This window comes from Crocuta crocuta, unplaced genomic scaffold (assembly GCF_008692635.1).
Source record: "Crocuta crocuta isolate KB4526 unplaced genomic scaffold, BGI_CrCroc_1.0 scaffold143, whole genome shotgun sequence".
In the NCBI taxonomy this organism is placed as follows: domain Eukaryota; kingdom Metazoa; phylum Chordata; class Mammalia; order Carnivora; family Hyaenidae; genus Crocuta; species Crocuta crocuta.
Window position 1 is genome coordinate 1,004,307 of NW_027529175.1, and position 24,214 is coordinate 1,028,520.

Below are 24,214 nucleotides of genomic sequence, written 5' to 3' on the forward strand. Positions count from 1 at the left end.
CTCTTGACTTTGGCTCAGGTCATCATCTCACAGTTCATGAGATCGAGCCCCGCATCAGGCTCTGCATTGACACACAGAGTCTGCTTGGGATTCTCTCTCTCTCTCTCTCTCTCTCTCTCTCTCTCTCTCTCTCTCTCTCTCTCTCTCTTCCCCTCCTCCCCCACATGTGCACCCACGTACATTCTCTCTCTCAAATAAATATTTAAAAAATAAATTTAAAAATTAAGCTAAAAAAATAAAAAAGAATCTCAAGAGCCTATGCTGTTGATGTAACAGACCAGGTAAAACAGGGGTGAAAAATAAGATTAGGAGAGGCTGTACAACACAGGGGTTTGGACATAGCAATTTTGCACTGTGAAAAAGCTGTTAGGGTCATGGTTGGCTTAAACGTGTAGTTATCAGTATGAAATGACTGATTGATAAGAATTAACCTGACCTTAAGTGGCATTAGCAGGAGCACAGCATCTAGGAGGGGATTTGCAGTTTCTGTAATAGGCCCAACACTGTGGAAAGAAACAGATCAACCTCTGTGGAGCCTGTGCGGTTTGGGCCAGATTGGTCAATGAATTTGACCCTGTATCATGTTTGCAAGGGTTGAACATGTGGGAATGTCTAACCCCCCAGGGGAAGGCCCCTACCTGAGGAAGCTCAGGTAATGGTCTTCAAAGATTTGAAGGGCTCTGGTGCCTGATGCTTAGCAGTCTCTCATGGTAAATGTGTGTTAGGTGTTTTGTTCGGTGAGCCTTACTCTGCTACCAGAAATACTGATGGTGAGAGTCAAAGCAACAGGGAAAAGCCTCCAGCTCAATATAAGTTGATATTTTTAGGTATTAGCATCCACAGCATTAGTCCCATGACCTGATCCCCACCTGGGGCACGGCTGAGGGACAGCGCCTTCCCATCAACATATCGGGGGTGATGGGTCATTGTGGTACATCAGCCACAATTCGAGTCTACCCCAGAAGGCATATTCAGTGAGTGCCTGGTGGTGGTTGGGATAACGTGAGTCTACTCTAATTTATTAAGATTTGAGATGGGTTTTTCCTTCCAAGTAAACACTTTACAAACAAAACTACTTGCAGTATCCCTTATACCTTGTAGAAACACTTCTATTCTCTAACACCATGGTGGGAACCATTTGTTCAGAGATGGTTGTGGCTGCCACTTGAAAGTGAATGATTGTGAGGTATAAGGCATGTGGTTGAGATAGATGGGCACAGAATAGTCCAGATGGGAGGTAACAAGGACTTGAACCTGATTAGGAGCATTGGTGATAGAGAGGGGGGAAGGAAAGCATTGGAGACATGCTTTGGTTCAGTGGAATGTAATGATGATCAGATAATGATGCGCGAAGAAAGCAAAGTCTGCATTGCCTTCCAGGTTTCTGACTTGAGAAGCTGGTTGGGTGATGACTCTTGTTTCTTGAACTAAGAGATGACGGGGAGATTTGGGAACAAGTTTGAGGATAAGAGGAAGAAGGGTTGAAAAGATCCAAGTTGGAGGTAGTGATTTGGGAAGCACTTGGACATAAAAAAGTCTGAGCATGGGGGAGTTTGTACTCAAGTAACTTAAATGTGGGAAGAGTGTAGGCCCCACCTTCATGTTCAGATTTTTTAAAAAGACACAACTCAGGGCACTTGGGAGGCTCAGTCGGTTGAGCATCCAACTTCGGCTCAGGTCATGATCTCGCAGTTCATGGGTTTGAGCCCCATGTCAGGTTCTGTGCTACAGCTCAAGAGTCTGGAGACTGCTTCAGATTCTATGTCTCCCTCTCTCTGCCCCTTCCCTGCTTGCGCCCTCGCTCTCTCTTTCTTTCTCTCAAAAGTAAACATTAAAAAAATTTTTGTTAATAAAGACACAACTCATAACCAAATTTGGGTGCCATCTTACAACTCTGATTAGGAGGTTGCCAACTCTCACCCTCTGAGCAAATCTAATTCTCCTGTTTTTGTATTGCCCATGAGCTAGGAATGTTTTTTACATTTTTTCAGTGATTAGGAAAATTATAAAAGAGTATTTTGTGACAATGAAAGTGGTATGAAATTTATATTTTAGTGAGATTGATATTGAACGGAACACAGCCACATCATGGTTTACGTGTGGTCTCTGGCTGCTTTTGCCAATACGCACAGTTGAGTCATCACAACCAAGACTGTATGGCCAGCAAAACCTAAAATATTTACTGTCTGGCCCGTTACAGAAAAAGTCTGCTGAGCCCTGATCAAGAGTGTGAGAACCCACAAAGGAAGAGAGAAAGGAAGAGCTGAAGAGCTGGCTGGAGGGGTCTCAGCAGCTCTCACAAAAGCAGAGGGAGGATATGGCCAGTAGTGTCCGAAGTTGCAGAAAAGTCAAGAGAAGGTCCAACGAGTGTCCATTAGACTGGCAATGAAGATGACTAGTTGTTGAATGAGGAGAAGAGTTCCCAGGGAGATGTTCAGGGCAAAAGCCAGTGTGCGTGGAATCTGAGGAGTGAGTACAAGGTAAAGAAATGGAGGCAGTGCTTAGAGGTCACAGAGGACTCTTCAGTGCATGGCAGCCACTGTCTGTGTGTCATCAGTCTGCGATTCTTGTTGTATTGCATTGGAACCACTGATTATTTACTGAGAAATTTTCAATTGAGAATAATGTCTCTTCGAGGGCTTCTATGTGTTTTAACTACTACTTGTAATAAAACATTTCTAGGAGTGCCTGGGTAGCTCAGTTGCCTAAGCGTTTGACTTTTGATTTCAGCTCAGGTCATGATCCCAGGGTCATGGGATCAAGCTCCACACTGCGCATGGAGCCTGCTTGGAATTCTCTCTCTCCTCCCGCTTCTGCCCTTCTCCCCTGCTTGAGTGTGTATGTGGGCATGCTCGTTTTCTCTCTCTCTCTCTCACAAAAAAGTTTTCTTCACAAGGAAAACATTTCTAGAATTTTTTTAATGTTTCATGTTTAAATATCAAGATAGTTAAAGACAGTAGTTCATATTGGTCCAGCCTGTTTCAGAATTTCCTTTATACTTTTATCTGAAAAAGTAGCATTTTACTGAAGCTTTTCAGAAATAGAGGCAGTTTTGAAGTTCAGACTGTAAGATGAGAATAACGGCAACCAGGAAAAGGAAAAAGATTCAGTCATTAGAGTAAATAAATGGTTTTTGGAAGTCAATGAATGGAAATTAGAAAATAGGATACCCAGCGTTTTTCACAATGTCTTTGTTTCCCTTTGCTACAGAGATCATGTTTAAGCCACTGACCTTTTCTCTGGGAGATAAGAAATTATGCCCTTATTTTGAGCAGCTTATCTTGAGAAAGATTTGCACTACAGCCTACAAATCAGTAAGGTTCTGATGAGAAACAAGAGGGCCTGAAAAGCAATTCCCACTCCATCATAATTTCCATCTTCTCTGTTAGCACCGGACATCCTGGGGCATGCTGTAATGCTCACCCTGACGCTGGGAGGTCCTAAGCGTGGACTTTGGGAAGCAAGTTGGATCAGGCCTCCTGCCTAATAGCTGATTGCTCTCCAGTTAATGTCGAGTTATGATTGGCCCCTAAACGCTTTAATTCTTGAAATCACAGAAAGGTGTCGAATAAGAATTCATTCAAGTTCTGGGACACCTGGGTGGCTCAGTCGGTTGAGCACCCAACTTCGGCTCAGATCATGATCTTGTGGTTCGTGAGTTCAAGCCCTGCATCAGGCTCACTGCTTGTCAGTGCAGAGCCTGCTTCAGATCTTCTCCCCCTCCCCTGCTCAAGCTCTCTCTCAAAAAAATAAAAAAACAAACAAAAGAGACCATACTCAATTTCTGAAACACAGTTTGCTCCTACCATGTACCTCAGGCATTGTCTGATTGTGTCCCGGAGTTTTGAGTGACTGGTCCCCCAGAATAGAGCACCATACTGGAACGAAAGTGGTTGAGACGTAGTCTGATTTTATTTCAAAAAGGGTTTATTATTTATGATCCTTTCTATCTCTGACGTGGTGGGAAAATGCTCTGAGGCACTTTTGCAAGGAATCTTGCACAATATATGATACCCACCAAGTTTCTTTGATTGTGCTGTGAGTGTTGTAACATTAGTCGAACTGATTTTCAGACCTCCGTGCTGTGGGCTGCCCTTGCTATGTCTTGCTCTGTTTCAGGAAATGAGTCCAGGCGTGTAACAGACATGACTAATGTAGAGTGGAGATTCTAGAGCTTTTATGGAAGGGTGGCCTTGTGGAAGCATAGCTCCTTCCATCCTAAAAACCAATTGGGAAGAATCCTCCCAGCCTTTGCGGGCATCTTGTTTCTAATCATAATAAGAGGAAAGGGGACTAGGAATGCCATCTGCTCTGGAATGTTACAGGCACAGAGAGAAAACGAATCTTTGAATAATTCCTCTTCACTCATTTATCAGTTATTTTTACCCATCAGCTGCTGTAAGGTTATACAGAGCCTACTATATTGACAGTATCATGCAATGGCCAATTTATTTTCTTAAGAAATAGGTTTATTCTTCTGCTCATCAGGTTATGGATCCTCTGACCTCCCTTCCTTACTGGAAAAGCCAATACTGCCTCATGATTGGCTGAAATTAGACCATGGGTTGCCTTGAAGTTACTTCAGGCTCTTGCTCCTTTTTCTTGTTACTCCCGTACTCACCAATACCCAGTGGAGGTAGATTGGGCCCCTTGATTCTGATGATGTCTCTATCTCCGTAAAGGAGCCAGTTCAACGAGCAGCATTGCTGGCCCAGCACCATTACAGTGGTCAGGGCAGTACCGCCCCAGAGCTGGCCCAGATATTACTCTGGATGTCCGGGAACTTGACCTCAGAATCATCTGAACGGTCAGGCTCAATGATTGTTTCTGTAATATTGCCAGCCTCTGTTTGCCAGGCAGATTTTCTTGGAAAGGGTGGTAGTCTTTTGGTAGGAAGAAGCAAGGGACGTAGAGATCTAGAAGGACATTCTGTGGAGGGCTGAGGGGAAAGCCCTCAACTTCTGCAGAGTGCCCTGCAGATCGCATCTTCACACGGTCATCCTGCACATTCCCATCCTTCCTATTTGCCCTTTTTAAAAGGTGAAACATTACATTCTTTAAAGTAAATAGGAAACATGCCTACATTTTGACATTTTTGTTTTAAATAGTTGGAATAAATACACAAAGTACCCTTAAATTTTTTTTTTTTTTGACAAAAGCGAAAACAAAAAACCCACAAAACTTGTAACATTTCTAATGGTTTACACAGAGTGCCAAGCAAGAGTGTTTTTTGTTCAGGTAACTGTCGAAATCAAAACCGAGTTGATTTTGTGATTCTCCTGGGCTGAGGGTCCGTGTGGGGTCTTCTCTGTGCCAGGCCCTGAGAAAAAAAGATGAAAGATGGGTCTTCACCCTTGAGGGACTCTGGGCCTGGTGAGAGCAAGGAGCCTATAAATGAGAATTTCAATATAATATGGTAAATTCATGGTAAAGAAAGACGGACAAAATGAAGGTGCTTAGCCTACCTGGTCCAGGGACTTCAGGAAAAGTTTCCCAGAGGTAGATCTTTAAGGATGTGGATAAAGGGCCTTTGGGCTGAGAGCTTCGAACCTTTATTGAGGGCCCGTATATATATCCCTCGACCTGCTAGGGAGCCTTTCAGGGATTTAGGGAAGTGAATGGTGATTGCTTCCCCCTTCCCCTTAATTAATGGACTAGAGTTCCGTGGTATTGCTGTCTTCAGGTCCTCGTCCCCCTCACTCCCCACCTCTGCCCGATCTCCAGTAAACTGAAGATGTAGGGATTTAGAAAGACCACGTCCAGTCGCAGTAGGATGGAAGGCCCATTACTGGAAGGGGTCTCACGTAAGCCCTCTTAAAAACAGTCTTCGGAAAAAATGTATTGGATTTCAAAGACTGTTTCCCAATCTCTCTTTTTCAGTGCCCGAAGTGACGAAACCAAGTTTAAGCCAACCAGCGGCCGCCAGCCCAATTGGCAGCTCTCCGTCGCCACCAGTCAATGGTGGCAACAATGCCAAAAGGGTGGCAGTGCCGAACGGACAACCGCCAAGCGCCGCCCGCTACATGCCTCGGGAGGTGCCGCCGCGATTCCGTTGCCAGCAGGACCACAAAGTGTTACTAAAACGTGGGCAGCCCCCTCCACCATCCTGCATGCTCCTCGGGGGCGGGGCAGGGCCTCCTCCCCCCACGGCACCCGGAGCAAACTCCAGCAACGCACAAGTGACAGGGACGCCGCTGCAGAGTGACGGCGGGACTGCACCAGGTGAGGAGCCCGGCCGGGAGGGACTTCCTGGCAGCTTTAAAGAGAGCGAACATGTCTGTCATGCTGCCCGGTAGAGAGTCCCCAGAAGACCCTCGGGTTCCCTCCCAGGACGGGAGAGGACCCCTGAATGAGAGGTGTCCCGGCACTTCCCTTCTGAAACTGGCTTTTAGTGTCCAGGGTGTGCTGCTGGCGTGAGAGGCCAGTGTGGCTGCCGTTCGTTGTCACCATTTGGGGCCTTGTTTCCTTTTCTGACAAGCGCATTATAAACTCCAGCCTCGTGGTCCCAGCTGTCACCACAAGTGTGTGCCCAGGGTGTGGCTGGAGGTGGGGCCAGTGCAGGCGCTTGTTCTGAATTCTGGCTGCCTGAGTTTATGTTCCTAGAACGCTGGGGGTGGAGAGAGAATCATCTCTTCGATTACAGTGTAGAATTGGGGGAGGGGGGTGGATACCAAACAGTATCATTCTATTGTTTTATATTAGATGTTTAAAATCATTATTTCTTTAGAGGAGTTTGAGCTCTGTTAAAACCTGTATGTAGACATAAGGTATCTTTAGCTGAAAGGCTCTACTAGAAGTTTTGAGAGTTTTTAATAGATGAATACTAAATCACCTAATAGCGAAGAACCTCCAAGCATCACCTCCCGCTCTTTTTAAAGCTTATTAACAGAGTTCTACTTAGCTCTTAAAAAAATTTTTTTGAGGCTGTTCTATAAAGGCTTGAACACCATCAAGCCTTGTTAAGAACAGTGAATTGGTTATTATCAACTGTAGCATGCTTCTAGTTCTAGTTCTGAGTTTGAACACAGAATTGCCTAGAAAACTCTATTACTGTCTCATGTGCAGAGTAAAGATGGAGAAAAACCTCATGGGGACAGAGGCTTCATCCAGGCTTTTCTGTGGTGGCCGTCAGGCCAGACCCAAAGCAAGCAAGCGAAAGCTTCATGGCCCTTCCTTCCTGGCCCATCATAAGCATTTGCAAAAGGAAGTATGTGAGGAGCAGTCATGTTGAGTGTTTCTGCAGCTCAGTCCAGCCAGGCCTGGACGCAGACAGGGGTCTGGGTCCAGTGCGAGTCAAATTCTCTTGTTTGCGTTCTTAAAACCAAGGAGGCCCCTACATCTGAAGAGTTTGAGATTCTCTGCTTCCCTACTTTTATATGGCTTTCTGTAAGGCTTTTTTCAACTTTATATTGATTTAAAACTTCTTGGTTAAAATAACTAAAACAACTTTAGAAGAAATTACTGGGTTAAAAGCATGTCATTTTTCCCCCCAGCAAATAGGATAAATTCCATCAAAGTATGTATTGAGCCAGACTCATTTATCAGATTAAGGTCCTTGGGCATACACATTGATGCATGCTTGCCTGCCCTAGCATCTAGGTGGGTGGGCATTCATCATTCATCAGGTGCTTCCTGAGCAGCAATGCACTGGCCACTATGTGGAATTCAAACGTGAGCAAGATAGGGTCTCTGCCTCAGAGGGGGAGCTCTTACGGAAGTCTCTGTGCTAAGGTGGGGGAAGGAAGATGTGAACACGGCACCACAGCACTGAGCAAAATGGCTCTAGACAGGGAAAGGTTATTTTCAGATGATGAACTTAAAACAAAAAAAAATGTCATAGAAGAAACGGCACTTGAAGTAGGCCCAGAAAGATGAATAAATTTCAGTATATGCATTCAGGAGGAAAAACCAGTAGGTGCCAATGTGGAATGGTTCCAAAGTGAGAAGGCACAAGTTGTGGAATGTCAAATAGTGTAGAATGTTGACATCTACATAGAAAACAGTGGAAGATAAGATTAGAAAATCATTTCCCAGGTTATGCAGCATCCTGATCAAACTCCAGGCCAAAGAGTCTAGCTCTATTCTTGTGCACTAGGAAACTGTTGGAAGCTTCCCCTACGGCAGTGATCTAATCGAAGGTGTGCTTTAGAACAATTACTCTAGCCGGGGTGTTTCGAGTAGATTGGAGATACAAAGCAAGTTCAGGGTGCTACTGCATTGTCTCAAGATAGGAGAAGGCCCTTCTCTGTCAACAGAAAAGACAAGGAGAGGGGCACCTGGGTGGCACAGTCGGTTAAGCATCCAACTTTGGCTCAGGTCATGATCTCACAGTTCGTGAGTTCGAGACCCACATTGGGCTCTGTGCTGACAGTGCAGAGCCTGGACCCTGCTTTGGATTCTGTGTCTCCCTCTCTCTCTCTCTGCCCCTCCCCTGCTCGTGCTCTGTCTCGCGCTCTCTCAAAAATAAACATTTAAAAAAAAAAAAAGAAAAGATAAGGGGATAGCTTTGAGAGATGCTGTGGAGTTAGACCTAGCAAATAAACCAACCAGGCAGAATGAAACGGAAGAGGTGACTAAGACAGGTGGGACACAGTTTACCGCGACAGGCAGCTGGGTAGAGACGTGAGTTTGTGGGGAAACGTGGTGAGCTCTCTTAGGGGCAGCTTGAGCTTGAGGTGCTAATAGAGCGTACGTGTGTAGCTGTGATTGATAAGACCATCTCTTCCCCAGAGTCAACCCTTGGAGGTGCTGCTGCTTCAAATTATGCAAATTCCACTTGGGGCCCGGGAGCCTCCTCCAACAACGGCGCCTCCCCCAACCCAATTCACATCTGGGACAAGGTGATTGTAGACGGGTCTGACATGGAAGAGTGGCCTTGTATTGCCAGCAAAGACACTGAGTCTTCTTCCGAAAACACCACCGATAACAACAGTGCCTCGAACCCTGGCTCTGAGAAGAGCACTCTGCCAGGAAGCACCACTAGTAACAAAGGAAAAGGGAGCCAGTGCCAGTCTGCAAGTTCTGGAAACGAATGTAATCTTGGGGTCTGGAAATCTGACCCTAAGACTAAATCTGTTCAATCTTCCAACTCTACTACAGAGAGCAACAATGGACTAGGAAATTGGAGGAATGTGAGTGGTCAGGATAGAATTGGACCTGGCTCTGGCTTCAGCAACTTTAACCCAAATAGCAACCCATCTGCCTGGCCAGCGCTGGTCCAAGAAGGAAATCCTAGGAAAGGGGCATTGGAAACGGATACTAGTAATTCCAGTGCACAGGTTAGCACAGTAGGTCAGGCATCCAGGGAACAGCAGTCAAAGATGGAAAATGCGGGTGTGAATTTTGTTGTCTCTGGCAGAGAACAGGCTCAAATTCATAACACTGATGGACCAAAAAATGGAAACACTAACTCCTTGAACTTAAGTTCACCAAACCCCATGGAGAATAAGGGAATGCCCTTTGGAATGGGCTTGGGGAACGCCTCCAGGAGCACTGATGCCCCTTCACAAAGCACTGGAGATCGAAAGACTGGGAGTGTTGGATCTTGGGGTGCAGCTAGGGGGCCTTCTGGAACTGACACAGCCTCTGGACAAAGCAATTCTGGAAACAATGGGAACAATGGAAAGGATAGAGAGGACTCCTGGAAAGGAGCTTCTGTTCAGAAATCAACTGGGTCAAAAAATGACTCTTGGGACAACAGTAACAGGTCTACGGGTGGGTCCTGGAACTTTGGCCCTCAGGACTCTAATGACAACAAATGGGGTGAAGGGAACAAAACGACATCTGGGGTCTCTCAGGGAGAATGGAAACAGCCGACTGGGTCTGATGAGTTGAAAATTGGAGAATGGAGTGGTCCAAACCAACCAAATTCTAGCACTGGAGCATGGGACAATCAAAAGGGCCACCCCCTCCCTGAAAACCAAGGCAATGCCCAGGCTCCCTGTTGGGGAAGATCTTCCAGCTCCACAGGAAGTGAAGTTGGAGGTCAAAGCACTGGAAGCAACCACAAAGCAGGAAGTAGTGACAGTCATAATTCTGGCCGTCGGTCATACCGGCCCACACATCCTGATTGTCAGGCTGTCTTACAGACTCTTTTGAGCCGAACTGATTTGGACCCCAGGGTGCTCTCAAACACTGGCTGGGGCCAAACTCAAATTAAGCAGGACACAGTGTGGGATATTGAAGAGGTGCCAAGGCCTGAGGGGAAATCTGACAAAGGAACTGAGGGGTGGGAGAGCGCTGCCACACAGACCAAGAACTCAGGGGGCTGGGGAGATGCACCCAGCCAAAGCAATCAAATGAAGTCTGGATGGGGGGAGCTCTCAGCCTCTACAGAGTGGAAAGACCCCAAGAACACAGGAGGCTGGAATGACTACAAGAACAACAACTCTTCCAACTGGGGAGGCGGACGACCAGACGAAAAGGCATCTTCCTCTTGGAATGAGAACTCCAGCAAGGATCAGGGGTGGGGAGGGGGACGCCAGCCCAATCAAGGATGGACTTCTGGGAAGAATGGTTGGGGAGAGGAAGTCGATCAGGCGAAAAACAGCAGCTGGGAAAGTCCTGCAAGTAAACCTGTGTCTGGGTGGGGCGAAGGAGGGCAGAATGAAATCGGGACTTGGGGGAACAGTGGGAATACAAGCCTGGCTTCCAAAGGCGGTTGGGAAGATTGCAAAAGGTCTCCGGCATGGACTGAGACAGGCAGACAGCCCAATTCCTGGAATAAACAGCACCAACAGCAGCAGCAGCCACAGCAGCCACCGCCACCACAACCAGAGGCGTCTGGTTCATGGGGAGGCCCACCCCCAGCACCTCCAGGCAACGGACGACCTTCCAATTCCAACTGGAGCAGCGGGCCACAGCCGGTAACCCCTAAGGACGAGGAACCCAGCGGTTGGGAAGAGCCATCCCCACAGTCAATTAGTCGGAAAATGGACATCGACGATGGCACTTCAGCATGGGGAGACCCTAACAGTTATAACTACAAGAATGTGAATCTGTGGGATAAGAATTCCCAAGGGGGCCCAGCACCTCGAGAACCAAACCTGCCTACCCCGATGACCAGTAAATCAGCATCAGGTAGGCAGTGGCTTTTTCTTGTGGGTTTGATGAAGAAAAATCCTAAAGGAGGGCATTTTTATTAAGCTTCATTTACTCAACTAGCCTCGTTTTGGAAAGCTTTCCTACGTTTACCCTACTCTGCTGTTAAGAGAATCTCTCTTTGTATAAGATGATAGTGATAACAGATGCTGGTGGTACATTTTAATGTTCTTTCTTGGTAGAAGGAAAAAGATGGCATCCCTGTATTAGTCTCCCAAAGTTTTAGGGGTTTTTGCTTCGTGTGGGATTTTTTTTGTTTTTGTTTTTTTGTAATTGTATTGGTCTGCAGAATCCAAAAAATATATGTCACTAAACGAACTATACTCCAGGTTTTAAAACGAAGAATTAAAATAGTAGCAGAAATAGACCTGGTTTCCATTTGAGTTCTACCCCTGGACACATCCTCGGTGTTTCTCCTTCCCCAACAAAGGGAAGTATTTTATGTTACTCTTGCAGGGGCCATCAGAATGCTCTAGCACAGCTGGTGTCTGGAAGGCTTCAGTCCCTCTCCAGATGATTTTTAATGATCACCTCTGGAAGTGGAATACTTTGTAAAAGAAATTGTTCTCTCCTGATAATCACTTGCCCAGAATTATACTTTTCTTCTTCCTTTATTTGAATAGAAACATCATACCTGATAAATTAAAAGTAGCGCTTGTAATATCATCTTTGGCACTGTCCGCTTGAATGTCCCCATAAAGCATAGAATTCAACAAATTACAGGAGTGCACTGTTCAGGTGGGGTGGTTTTTGTTTTTTGTTTTTGTTTTTTAGTTAAAGTTACTCATATTTAGTTTTCCACTCCCTGAGTACATCTTGGGGAATGTTCAGTGAGTGCAGTTATGGCCACTTACAGAATGATTGCTTTTAACTAGTTCTCCCCACCCCCCAAGATACTGAAAAGAATGAGGAAGGAAATAAATACTGTTTATTAATTCCCTATCTAGTATGAAATCTGGTAACATGTAAAAAAAAAACCCCAATTATCCATATAGTAAAAACCTTCAAACTGTACAGAAAAGCAAAATGAAATCAATAAAAGACTCTTAGCCCTTAAGGGTCTCTTCCCACAGGTAATCTCTTAGAGTTTTATGTCTCATTCAAAAATTTTGTTCCTTACCAATAGCAAAATGTGTCTCCCCTTTACAGATTTTACACAGAAGGGATTGCTGTTCTCCCTCCGCCTTGCCTTTTTCACCATACTTTAAAACTTTCCATGTTAGCATGTACATTTTGTCTTTTGTTTCGTGTACAGTATTGGTTTCATGGATGACACAGTGGTCTGACTAGCCCCTTTCTGATAGGTATTTAGGTTGCTTCCAAAGGGCTCCCAACAGAGATAGAGCATCCTTGTACATGTCATTTCACATACTTTCCAAGTATATCTGTTGTATAATTTCCTGGCAATGGAATTACGGGGCCTAAAGTTAAAGCCACAATACCAGTTGCCCCCTATGAGGCTGAAACCCATTTGCATCTCTACCAGGGGAACATAGGAGTCCCTCTTCGTCCCCCTTCTCCCCACCTTCCACCCCTGGGTGTTGGGATGTTTCATTTAACAAACCATTCTTAGAGACACATTTTCTTTCTTTACAGTCTGGAGCAAAAGCACACCACCTGCTCCAGATAATGGTACTTCAGCTTGGGGTGAGCCAAATGAAAGCAGTCCTGGGTGGGGCGAAATGGACGACACAGGAGCATCGACCACGGGCTGGGGGAACGCCCCCTCCAACGCTCCAAATGCCATGAAACCCAGTAAGTTTAGAGCATTATCTGTGAGGCATTTTCCGTTAATTCGGAGGTCAGACATTTTTGTGAGGGCTATTGTAATGTTAACTCTCGCTTCAGTGAGATGCAGGACCATGAACCTTTAATAGAGGATTAATAACAGATGGCCGTGACATAGCTTTGGGTATCTTAACATGTTTACGTTGAATTAAAAGTTGGAAGTTGATTTTGTTGATTTTAAGTTAGGTTTAATATCTGGCCAGAATTGAAATGTTGACGTACTTTTTTTTGGCCAGTAACTTAGACACCGCTCACCATGTCTATTTTGCATTTCTGCCCCTTTGTTACTATAATTTAAAAAGGCTTTCCTGGCTTTTAATGTGGAACATAGTCTCTGCTGCTCAGTGACTTCACCCTTCTGTTTCTTCCTTGTCCGTTTGTCTCTCCTCTCATACTTCCACCCACATAGGAACATTGAGGGTTTCTTGAACCCAACAAAGATTGCTTCGTTTGAATTTTTTCCACAAAGCATGCCGCACTTATTCATAACCATTGAAAGTCTCAGCTTTACTTGATCCAGCTGGCAACGTGTTGTCACAGTCATTTGCAAAACTTTGTAAACCGATGCTACGGAATGTCTCCTTGGAAGTTCCTCGGTTGAAAAATTCAGTTTCAAGTGCCCATTTTCACTTGTTTGTAGTTCTCTTTAAAAAGTATTCCAACATCTCTTTTCGCCATATTGCAGACTTAAAGAATTGCCTTCTTTTTTTTTTTTAATGTGGTCATACTGAATGCTCAAAATTTGAATAAGAATGAGAAATTCTGTTGTCAGTCTTCTCGTATGATAATTCTGACTCTTCTAGCGCCCATGAAGAAGTACAATCTCTGCTGTATTCTAGAAATTCATCCTTGTGCCTGTGTGTTTTGACTGCATTTTAAAAGTTATCAATCTCCTTCACTTCATAGAAATCGCTTTATAAAGACCTGATTTCATCATGGTTTTCACTGTAAAACTGGTTATATCATCATGGGAAGTACCATGCCGTGGATTTGAAATAGATCCAGAATGCTGGTGGAAGACATTAACCAGACCCTTGGCAAAGACGTTAACCTGACCCTAACCAGTACTGTCAGGACTTTCATGTGTCTTTCCCAACCTCAGGCTCACCCTTCCTCCATCACAAAACTTGCACTTTTCTCCAGATTTTAAGAAAGTCTTTTATTCCTAAGGATCCTCTGTAGTTAAAGCTATAGTTATACTTGTCCTTTGTCTGGGTAATATGAATGAAGAAGGGGCTAGAATATTTGCCTCGCCGTATGGAGGGATTTGGTAAGATTACAAATATCCCAGAACGCTGCATTCGTAAGTACCGATCATTGTGGTGGTTGTTCTATGTAGCTGTTGCATACAGTCCATCCGTTTTTGTTTTTGTTTTTCTTAAAGATTCCAAATCTATGCAAGACGGCTGGGGGGAGAGTGACGGTCCAGTGACAGGAACTCGCCATCCCAGCTGGGAAGAGGAGGACGATGGAGGAGTCTGGAACACCGCCGGCTCTCAGGGAAGTGCTTCCTCCCACAACTCAGCAAGCTGGGGACAAGGAGGAAAGAAGCAAATGAAGGTAGCCCACTTTGGAAATGTTTGAGCTTGTGTCTTCATTCTTAGAAGGCAGAACTGAGAATTGTCTAATGGAAGGAGTTCTGAGGTCCTACGTAAGGGGAAAATACTTTCTTAAGAGCAAATTAAGTACTTCCTCTTTACTCCTCATCTTCCTTCCCTATGACCTTGAAACCTTGAACCTCAGAGCTGTTGCTGTGAGTAAAGTGGAATTTTCAGGGGCAGGAGATTTTTTTTTTTTTCACTTTTAGTTTCCATATAATTCTACAGAAGCTTTCAAGGCTTTGTGTTTTTGCATTCTAAAACGGAGGAAGACTTTAGGGTAAGTCCCCATGATCTATAGAAGAGAAACCAAAGTAAGATAGCGTCTCCAGTGGTGATAAGCATGATTGGTTTTTATCCAATCCGGGAAATTCCAAAACCCAGAACTGCTCTCCCAGCAAAGCAAAGTGCAGGTTCGCAAGCCTGAGGCAGCGGCCAGGTGATATGTCTACATCCCGTACCAGGTTGTGTTCTAAAGCTGTCACTTTCCGTGTCTTGGAGCAACTCCACTTCTCCCTTGATGTGCGTAATTCGATGAGGACTTTGTTTTCAGTCTAGAACAGGTCTTTGAACCTGAACCACTCTCTCAGCAGAGGCGTTCTTTTCCCTTCCACAGATCAATTGATGGAAATAAGGAAGGGGCAGCCCTATAATTTCAGCTTCACAGTGAATATTGTCCTGGTTTCGAATATCAGGTGCCACCCTGGAAGGTCTTCAGGTGGCCAAGGGGGCTGCGCCTTTATCCCCTTTGCTGTAGGATATTAATTTTGTTCTGAATACGGTAACTGGACAACCTAAGAACACAGGTAGCTCCTGTTGGAGACGTCCTGTTCAAGCAGCCAGTTAGCAGTTTCCCTTCTGAGGACTTCTTTTTATTCGCCCCGGTCACAAAGGAATTACTCAGTAAACTTCTCCGCATTTTTGTACTCTCATGCTATCTGGCTTGTTGTGGCCTTGCTTGTGTCATTTACAAATTCCCAACGAGACTGAATGAAAAGGCAGTGGAGGGAGACTGCTTACCACCAAAAGTGACCAAGGAGAAGGTGCTCACTCACTCAGGCTGCCCCAGGATGTGATCCCTTCAGCTCAGTGGGAGTTCAGTGTTTTGCGCCCACTGACAATTCTGACCTTTTGTATCCCAGGGCCTTTGTTTTTTTTTTTTTTTTTTTTTTTTTATTTAACTGATGGTGATACAGACAGAGATAATGTAAAATGTACCATTTTAATCATCTTTAGGTGCACACAGTTCAGTAGCATTGAGTACTACATTCATCTTGTGTGGCCATCAACACCATCTAGACACAAAACTTCTTTTCATCTTGCAAAACTGAAACTCCATTCACATTAAGCAAAAACTACCAGTTCTCCCCTCCCTCCATTGAGGGCTTTTTTGACCTTAAAACTGTAACTGAACTTACGTGAACTTACTCACTTCCAAGAATAATAACATCGACATAACAAATACGATCAAAACACAGTTTTTATTTGTAGAATTCACAAGTGCACAAAGTTCCATCCCCCGCTCCCCACAAGATCCACATCATAGTCCAACCTGCCTTCTCTGTAGAGAAAAAAGTAGAGCTAATGTTGGTGTCATCGTCAGGGAGAAACTAATTGTCCCTTAAGAAGCAAAAAGTCGTGTCTGCCTTGCTTTACAGTAAGAGGGATCTTTCCCACTGGGGACCCATGTCCTTTATGAAACAAGCAGATGAAGTGCTACATAGATGAGTCCTCATTGTATCCACACAGAGACTAATGACCATTTTAAATAGCCTATTTAAATAGGCTAGTGCTTATTTATTTTCCAAATAATAGGCACTAGCATCAAACACTTTCTTTTCTTCTAATGCAAACTGGCTTGGGTTACAAGAAGATACTAAAAGGGAAAGTACTAGCATGTGAAAACTGTATTTTAGAAAATCTGATATTGACCTTCTTCTGTTTGTAAGGTAAAAACACCAGCTGACTGTATATTTTTCCAGTTATTTCTAATTCAGTGTGACAAATAAAATAAGAATGAAAACATAGATCAAACTAAAGCATATTACTCTTTCAGACTAACTGAAAATATCAAATTAACTACAGTTAAAGAGGGAAATTTGGGTTCGAGAAGGTAAACTGTTGGTTCTTCATTTTCAATCAGTACTTAAATACAACTCAGATATGAAGTAAGAGCAAATAAAATGTTTGGTTCTGAGGTTGCACATTTTCATTTCTGTAGTGCTCACTGAAAGGAGGAAACAATGATTCATGGATGAATCCTCTTGCCAAACAGTTTTCAAATATGGGATTGCTGGTAAGTTTCGTTTTCCCCTATGTGTAATATATCCCAACCTTTACTTTTAGCACAAATGTTAAGACCACTGCCAAATATAGTTCAAAATTATAGATTTAGGGGCACCTGGGTGGCTCAGTCAGTTAAGCGTCTGACTCTGGACTTCAGCTCAGGTCATGATCTCACAGTTCATGAGTTCAAGCCCCCGCATCAGGCTCTGTATTGACAGTGCAGAGCCTGCCTGGGATTCTCTCTCTTCCTCTCTCTCTGCCTGTCCCTGCCTCAAAATAAATAAATAAACTTTAAACATGTCTTAATTTTTAAAAAAAAAAATTACAGATTTGGAAACTGGCTAAATAGTATTTCTCATTTGGATAAGGCAATATTTGTTTTCTCTTATTTTTAATTAAATACTCTAATATTTAAAGGTTATGACTTTTGAATTTGTACCCGTTTCCTTAGGTGGTTAGGGGAAGAAAGAGCCAGGCCCTTAAAACTTACATAGTTTTCCCTGACTACTACTGAACCAGTTTTCATACTGTAATTTTGAAAATGACAACAACCGCAAAATAACTAGAGAGACTTTAATTAATTATATAGGGAATTCTTGTAGGATTTCTCTCTCTCTCTTTTTAATTTATCTCTTGGGAGCATCGTGGGGACACCCCGTCCCTGGTTGCCAAAAGACAAATGGCTTGACTTGGCTGCACATTTCCAGATTTGATGACTTGACAAGTCACGAGAAGAAGTTGTCATCATTTGGCTGACACTCCTGGAATTTGATCCCGAGCCGACTGGAACTTGAGGACAGGGTTTTATTTCTCTAAGCGGCTATGCCCTGTCCATAGAATTATTGAAGCTAATTCTATGTGAAAATTGAATTTAGAAACGTTAGACACCAACAGCAATCAAATTAGTCGAATTACAAATGATACTGTCTTCATTCCAGTGTAAGGTTCACGTCAAACGACCTTGTGCGGTGCCAGTAGTAAGCCATCACTCTCACATAAATCATGCCTTTTTTCCCCTTATTCAAATGTTAAATTCAAACCTTTAATCCTCCCTCACTGTTGCTTATTTTTCAGAGTCAAACTGAAGATAATCCAAGCAGCAAAATGGATTTGTCTGTAGGTGTGTATCGCTCCACTAATGTGAATGGAATATATTGTTGTTGATGATGTTATGTTGATTCCCTGCCCCATTTGACTGGGCTGGGTGCTAGTCAGCAGACAGGAGGGACCGTCCTACACACTAGACGGGGAGCGAAGACTGCAATGGCTGCAGAATCCACAAGAGTAACAGAAAGAAGTGTGTGCCGGGGATAAGAAATCGGGATTTGGAGGCCACCTGTTAGCTGTGGGGAGCAGATGTACCACCTGAAGGAATCAGCCTTGACCACCCTTAGCAGTTATTGCCATGGAGGGTAAAGGCCCAGCTTTGTCAGCAATTGAGACATAAATTGACATCCTGATTTTTAAATACTGGAAACTAATTCAGATTTTGAAAACTGTGGTGTGTGGCCAAACAAAATATATCTGTGGCCCTGCCAGACTCTGCTCTCAGATTTCTCTGCCCGGAGAGGTTTCATTACTGACGAGCTCTCCCAGTGCAAATGGAGCAGATGCTGTATCAGCCCTTCGTCTGTGGGCTCCTCACCGTTATGCCGTCGCTCACTTCGAAGCCCTTAAAAAGAACCAAACCAAGAAGAAAGGAAAACAGTGCTGGGTCATAAGGGAAATATCCTTTGATCTCTGATATTTTAAAATCTAAGAATAACAGGGCGCCTAGGTGACTCAGTCGGTTAAGCATCCGACTCTTGATTTCAGCTCAGGCCGTGATCTCATGGTTTGTTAGTTCAAGCCCCGAGTCCGACTCTGTGCTATCAACGCAGAGGCTGCTTGTGATTCTCTCTCCTCCTTTCTCTGCCCCTCTCCCGCTTGCTCACAAGTCTCTCTCTTTCTCTCTCAAAATAAATACACTTCAAAAAAGAAAAAAAAATCTAAGAATAATGAAAAAGTAAGCCTCCAGGGGCACTGATATGTCTGTGTACAATCACAAATTTCCAGAGCTTTGAAGAAAAGAGGAATAATCATCGTACCTGGAAAATCACATTGTTCACTTCATGTGTTCAAATCTGAGTTCTCAATTCTAGGGTAACAGCTGTGCCTAATAGGCCTCTTTATTCCCAGTAACTGTTTCACAGCCAACCCTACCCATTTATCTAGCAGATGCTAAAATAGCAGCAAGAGACAAATTCTCTCACTGAGGACATTTGAATTTGAGCCAGTTATACTCGGCAAACGCATCAATAGCCAGTCGGAATAATTTTTTAGTCAGGTTTTTACCAGTTTGGCCCTAAGTCTCTCTTTCAGTCTTCCATTGAAAACAAGCTACCAACAGATACAGGTCTTTTAAAAAGAAACAAAAAGATCCACATGTGCTCCAGGGAGGGTCCCTGGCAGCCTCAACCAATTGATGGTCTCAACACCGGCCCCTCCCCGGGAGGCAGGGGGGACCAGTCACTCCTGATCATGAGGGAAATATTGGTTCTTAAAATTTTCACTACTTCTGTACTACTTTTCAGGGAGCCTTCCAGATAAAAAATTTGACGTGGACAAGAGAGCGATGAATCTCGGGGATTTTAATGATATCATGAGGAAGGATCGATCTGGGTTCCGTCCACCTAATTCCAAAGACATGGGAACCACAGATAGTGGGCCTTATTTTGAGAAGGTGAGTTGAATCCTTTGTCTGAGATAATAATTCATGCGAACCACTTTGGTTCCCATTTGTTCTTTTGATAATCGATTCCAGGAGGAAGCATAGAATTACTGAGTTAATTAATGAGCAAAACGCAGACATCACCTGCATTTAAGTGGTGACATGGAAACAGTTGATGTCAACAGGTGATTGGGCAGTAGCTAGAACCATCTGTCTTTAGCATGTGAGTATTGGGAAGGAGGTCTAAGTTTTTGAAATTTTTATGAAACTTGGAGGGGGTATATGGTCTGACTTTTTACAATAGAAAATAAATTCACACTCAAAACGTAGAAGAAATTTTGGAGACAAATTTATTCTGAATTCTTTTTTTCTGCTGCTGTGCAATGAGAAATTAAATTTGGGATCTTGTGCACACAATCTGTATCTCCCAAGACCTTGCCTTCTAACTTTGTCAATGTGGCCCATAACTTTCTCTTTTGATATTTCTAAGGGACTTCTTTGTTCTCCTCCTCCATTTCCCTAGTGACCTATTTTTAGTTACAGCTGCATACTGTCCAAATTCTCAAGTGCCTGATTTTAACGAGCCATTTATACCTATTCTGATTTTTATCAATTCTAATGGAGGAGATCATTCCTTGATTCCAAATACGGACTTGCCATTGCCCTGGGCTTCAGAAAGCAGTTAAAAACTAACAGTTTTAGATCTAGCACATTTCTGACACCCCTGATGCTGGTCCAGGCGGCAACAGATTCACAGGGTTACTCTGGCTTCTGTTTCAGCAGCCACATGGTGGAGTAATCAATATTGGATGCATAAAAATAAAGTGTCTGGCAATTTTTATCTTCGTGCAATGGGCAGAATGTGTTACTGACTTAGAGAATAAGAAAAAATCTGTATTAGAGATGACAGATGGTGTCTGTTGGGCCAAGTGTGATGACTCTTATCAGATCCAAATTCCATCCTTGTTTATCGCTAATACACTCTAACTCTGTTTGTTCCTAGTGTTTCTCTCTTGTCCCTTCTTGCATTCTGTTGCTTCACTAACCAACACTCATTGTGATTGGCTAACTCCTACTACTTTTCAGCTGACTTTGCCTTTCTCCAATCAAGATGGGTGCCTTGGGGATGAGGCTCCCTGCTCTCCCTTCTCCCCTTCTCCCAGCTACAAGCTGTCTCCCTCTGGTTCCACACTACCCAACGTCAGCCTTGGAGCAATCGGCACAGGGCTCAACCCCCAAAACTTCGCTGCTAGACAAGTAAGGAGGCCTCTCAAATTTATAACTGCTCGGCTGTGGCCTCGCCTTGGCCCTGGTCTGCAGTTTGTTGCATCTTTTGTCTGTCTTGGGAAATTTGTTGATTACTGAATGCACAGAATGATACTAAGTATTAGGCTTTAGATCTTTCAGCCCATAGAACCCATCTCTCTTCGTGTTTTCTCAACATGGATTTTATTTTCAATCTGTTTCTTTAGTCCTCTCATTTTCGGTCATAAGTTCATGTTTAATAAGTCAATAATAACTGGCTTAGGAAGACATTAAAGAGGTTAATTAATAACTGGCTTAGGAAGACATTAAAGAGGCGACATAGGTATCTTATGTCTTGTATCTAACTTAGCAACATATTTGCCATTTTTAACATTAGATTGAATGGCAAGTGATAACTTCTGAAGTCTTTTCAATTTGACAAAATGTCTAATTAGAAAACAGCGGCAAAACTAGGAAGAGTGTATAGTTGAGGATTACAGCATCTTAAAATCTAGTGTCCTTAAGTGTAAAATATAGTAATTACCCAGAGAAAGGTAATTGGATATGAGGGAATGAAGCTTTGGGAAGACTGGATACCGCTCAGACGTGGCAAGCAGCCCGGAGCAGCCTGTTTCCTAGGGGCGTGTCTCCATGGCCCCAGGAAGGGCTGTGCACTGGACGAGACTGGCGGGGCTGGCCCCCTAACACCCCCTCCGTCACCTCTGTGGGCCTGAGGCAGCGTGAGGGGCCGTCACTGCAGCTCCCGTGTAGCTCTCATGGGGGAAACCAGAAATTCGGAGACCATTCCCTTGTGATGGTGACTGCAGTGATGATATTTTCCTAGCCACAGTTCTGTGGCCACTTACCTGTCACTGTGCCTTTCACCTCAGGATATAACAGAAGGATATTTAATTATTAATTGTATCCATTCTGTTTCCACATGAGGGCTTTCACATACAAGATAAAGGATGATGTAAAACCTCTCTCACACTGTAGTCCTCCGGTTACACGTAGGCCTTTCATACACGTCTAATTGTTGCCTGAGCACATTTTTTCAATGGATTATGTTATATCCGTGTATTCAGTTGGTTATCTCTGGTTTGGGAGTTATGGGTAATTTCTTGTTTTCTTTTTTTTTTATATTTCACCGTATTTCTTAATGCTTCCGAAGAGAACATAGATGTGTAATGCTTATGTAAACAGATAAGAAATAATTGCATCAGTGGTTTGGGGTGGCTTTTTTGTTTAGGATAGAGGTATACAAACTATAAAATAGCCCTGACACTCTTGAGTAATGATGATTATAAACATGCCTCCAGGATCCTATGTTTATCAAAGGCCATACTAATGGCATTTTACCAATACTGATATAATACTACTATAATTTTTAGTATAACGTAATAAACCAGCCAAAATACCCATATACTGGACACTAAGAAAAAGTCATTCCTCTTTGGTTTCTTTAGTTTGGTTTGGTTTGGAGTTTTGGGGGTTTTTTTGTTTGTTTGTTTTTGTTTTGTTTTGTTTTTTAATTGGTGGATTGCTACAAAGTCCATTGTGAATCAACCAAATATGGTTGTGGGTTTTTTTCACGCCATTTTCATGCAGACTTAATATACTTCCTAATTAAAAATTAAAACATGAGGTTTTTATTTTCAAATCACAGATTTCAATCAGCTTGGTAACATTGTTTTTAATTTGTATGCCTTTCTGAGTTAAACACTGTAGTTGAGGCAAATATCACCAATAAATATTAGACTCGGGTCATCATACAGCAGTGAAGCTATTGTATAATCAGAAATAACCAGATTAAGTGCCATTAACATATAAACGTTTGATGACTGTTTCCCTAATTTCTAAATATGCTTTAAAAAAAACCTGAAGCTATATGATCACCACTAAACATATTACTGTACAAAATAGCTACTTCTAAGCCAAGAAAATGAACAGTGCCAGGTTCCATATTTAAAAAGAGAGAAGGTGTCTGATAGACTACTGCCCACTCATCTGTACTGTTACCCATATTGGACATATCACAGGGCTTGATACGATTTTAGGGATAGTTTGATAAAGAAAACCTGAAACGTCTGACGGGGTTAGGAGGCATCTGTCCACTGCGAATCTGTAGGTAGGGCCTGATTTTATAAAGACTAAAAAAGAAAATTAAAAAAAGTCAAATTCCTTTTAATATGTCTTACCAAAAGAGCTGTTGGAATTTAAAATGATCCTCACAACGCAGTTTTGGACCAGTTAAAATGGATTCTGGCAAGGATTTCAGCTACCAGAATCCCTACCATCCAAGGACCTGTCCATGAATAATTAGCATCTAATAACAAGGTTATTACTTTGACAGTGAAGTATGAGAATGACCTTAGCAGAATATTCTCAATGAAACAGATGTTTCTTGTGTTCTTGAGGATGATCAGGAGGTAAGCTACCAGCTACCATGATCTCAGAGAAGTTAGAGCCAAGCCACATCACCTTAGAGCGACAGTTTAGCTTAGTAAGACAGGGGAAGAGGAGACATTGGTGTTTGTAGAATTAAAGGTCTTTTAATGTTTAAAGAGTCCTTTGGGGAGATTTAAAATTCATGGTGGATCTTTGATTTTCTTTTATGACATAGACACAGGTTTTGATTGCCTTTTCTACTTTATGTTCATAGCCATTTTTATTTTCAGTACTTTTAAATTCATTAATTTTCCAGTAACAGTCCCTTAATCTATTTTGAATCATTAAGCCATTGAAATATCTTTAGTATTCTAGAGCTTAATGGTGCTGTTACAAAATTCTTCTTTAAAATTACCTTTATCCCCACGAAGCCAGGGATAAGATGGTGACTTCCATCAGAATACACAGACTAGATATAGGCAGTGGTGCATCTGATCTGGCTAAGGCCAAATATATGAAATTGGTGGGTCGTGGTGTTAGCCTCCTACAGACTAGGACTTTATTGAGTTCTGGGAATACAGAAAAGGAAATATTAAGCTGGTGGTGGAAAGACCACCAGCTTGGAAAATAACTATAACATGACTTGCTCATCAATGCCATCAAAGAACGACTTAAAGTGATTTGAGAACATAGAAGCGGGTCAGTTAATTTGAATGTGAACCGAGGAAGAAAATTGGGGGAAGCCTTCCTTTATGAGGATGAGCTCTGAGCTGGGCCTTGAAGAGGCCAAGTGAAGATGGTGTAGAAACCTTCACCATCTCAGACAGACAGAACAGTGGCAAGTTATCAAATAGGCTTTTTCGCTGAAGGGCTTTTCTCGGCTCAAAATGAGTCAGAACAGAAGGGCCATCATATAGCTCAGTTTTCTGTAGCTCTTTGATTGTTATAGCCTAGAAGTGGTCCAGTGACTTAGTCCTCCAGAAAGCAGGGAATTAAGCTTTTTTTAAACCAGACTGACATTCATGCACTGGAATGAAAAGTTACAGGTGAGTAATGGGTTTTTTTGGTTTTTTTTTTTTTAGTGCCCCTGAATGGTTTT

The 24,214-nt window shown here is 43.1% G+C and overlaps 1 protein-coding gene across 7 annotated transcripts in view; it reads left to right on the top strand.

Moving 5' to 3' along the window:
• Window positions 1–24,214, top strand: part of TNRC6B (trinucleotide repeat containing adaptor 6B) — a 243,249-nt gene that overhangs the window by 183,949 nt on the left and 35,086 nt on the right. For 5 of the 7 annotated variants that reach the window (XM_077757919.1, XM_077757920.1, XM_077757921.1 and 2 more), the window contains 7 exons: window positions 5,881–6,222; window positions 8,731–11,079; window positions 12,697–12,855; window positions 14,273–14,448; window positions 16,708–16,782; window positions 17,847–17,892; window positions 19,346–19,494. In XM_077757919.1, coding sequence (XP_077614045.1) covers window positions 5,881–6,222; window positions 8,731–11,079; window positions 12,697–12,855; window positions 14,273–14,448; window positions 16,708–16,782; window positions 17,847–17,892; window positions 19,346–19,494 — 3,296 coding nt within the window. The remainder of the gene's footprint in view (window positions 1–5,880; window positions 6,223–8,730; window positions 11,080–12,696; window positions 12,856–14,272; window positions 14,449–16,707; window positions 16,783–17,846; window positions 17,893–19,345; window positions 19,495–24,214) is intronic. The other 2 variants (XM_077757925.1, XM_077757926.1) reach the window with 1 other exon arrangement.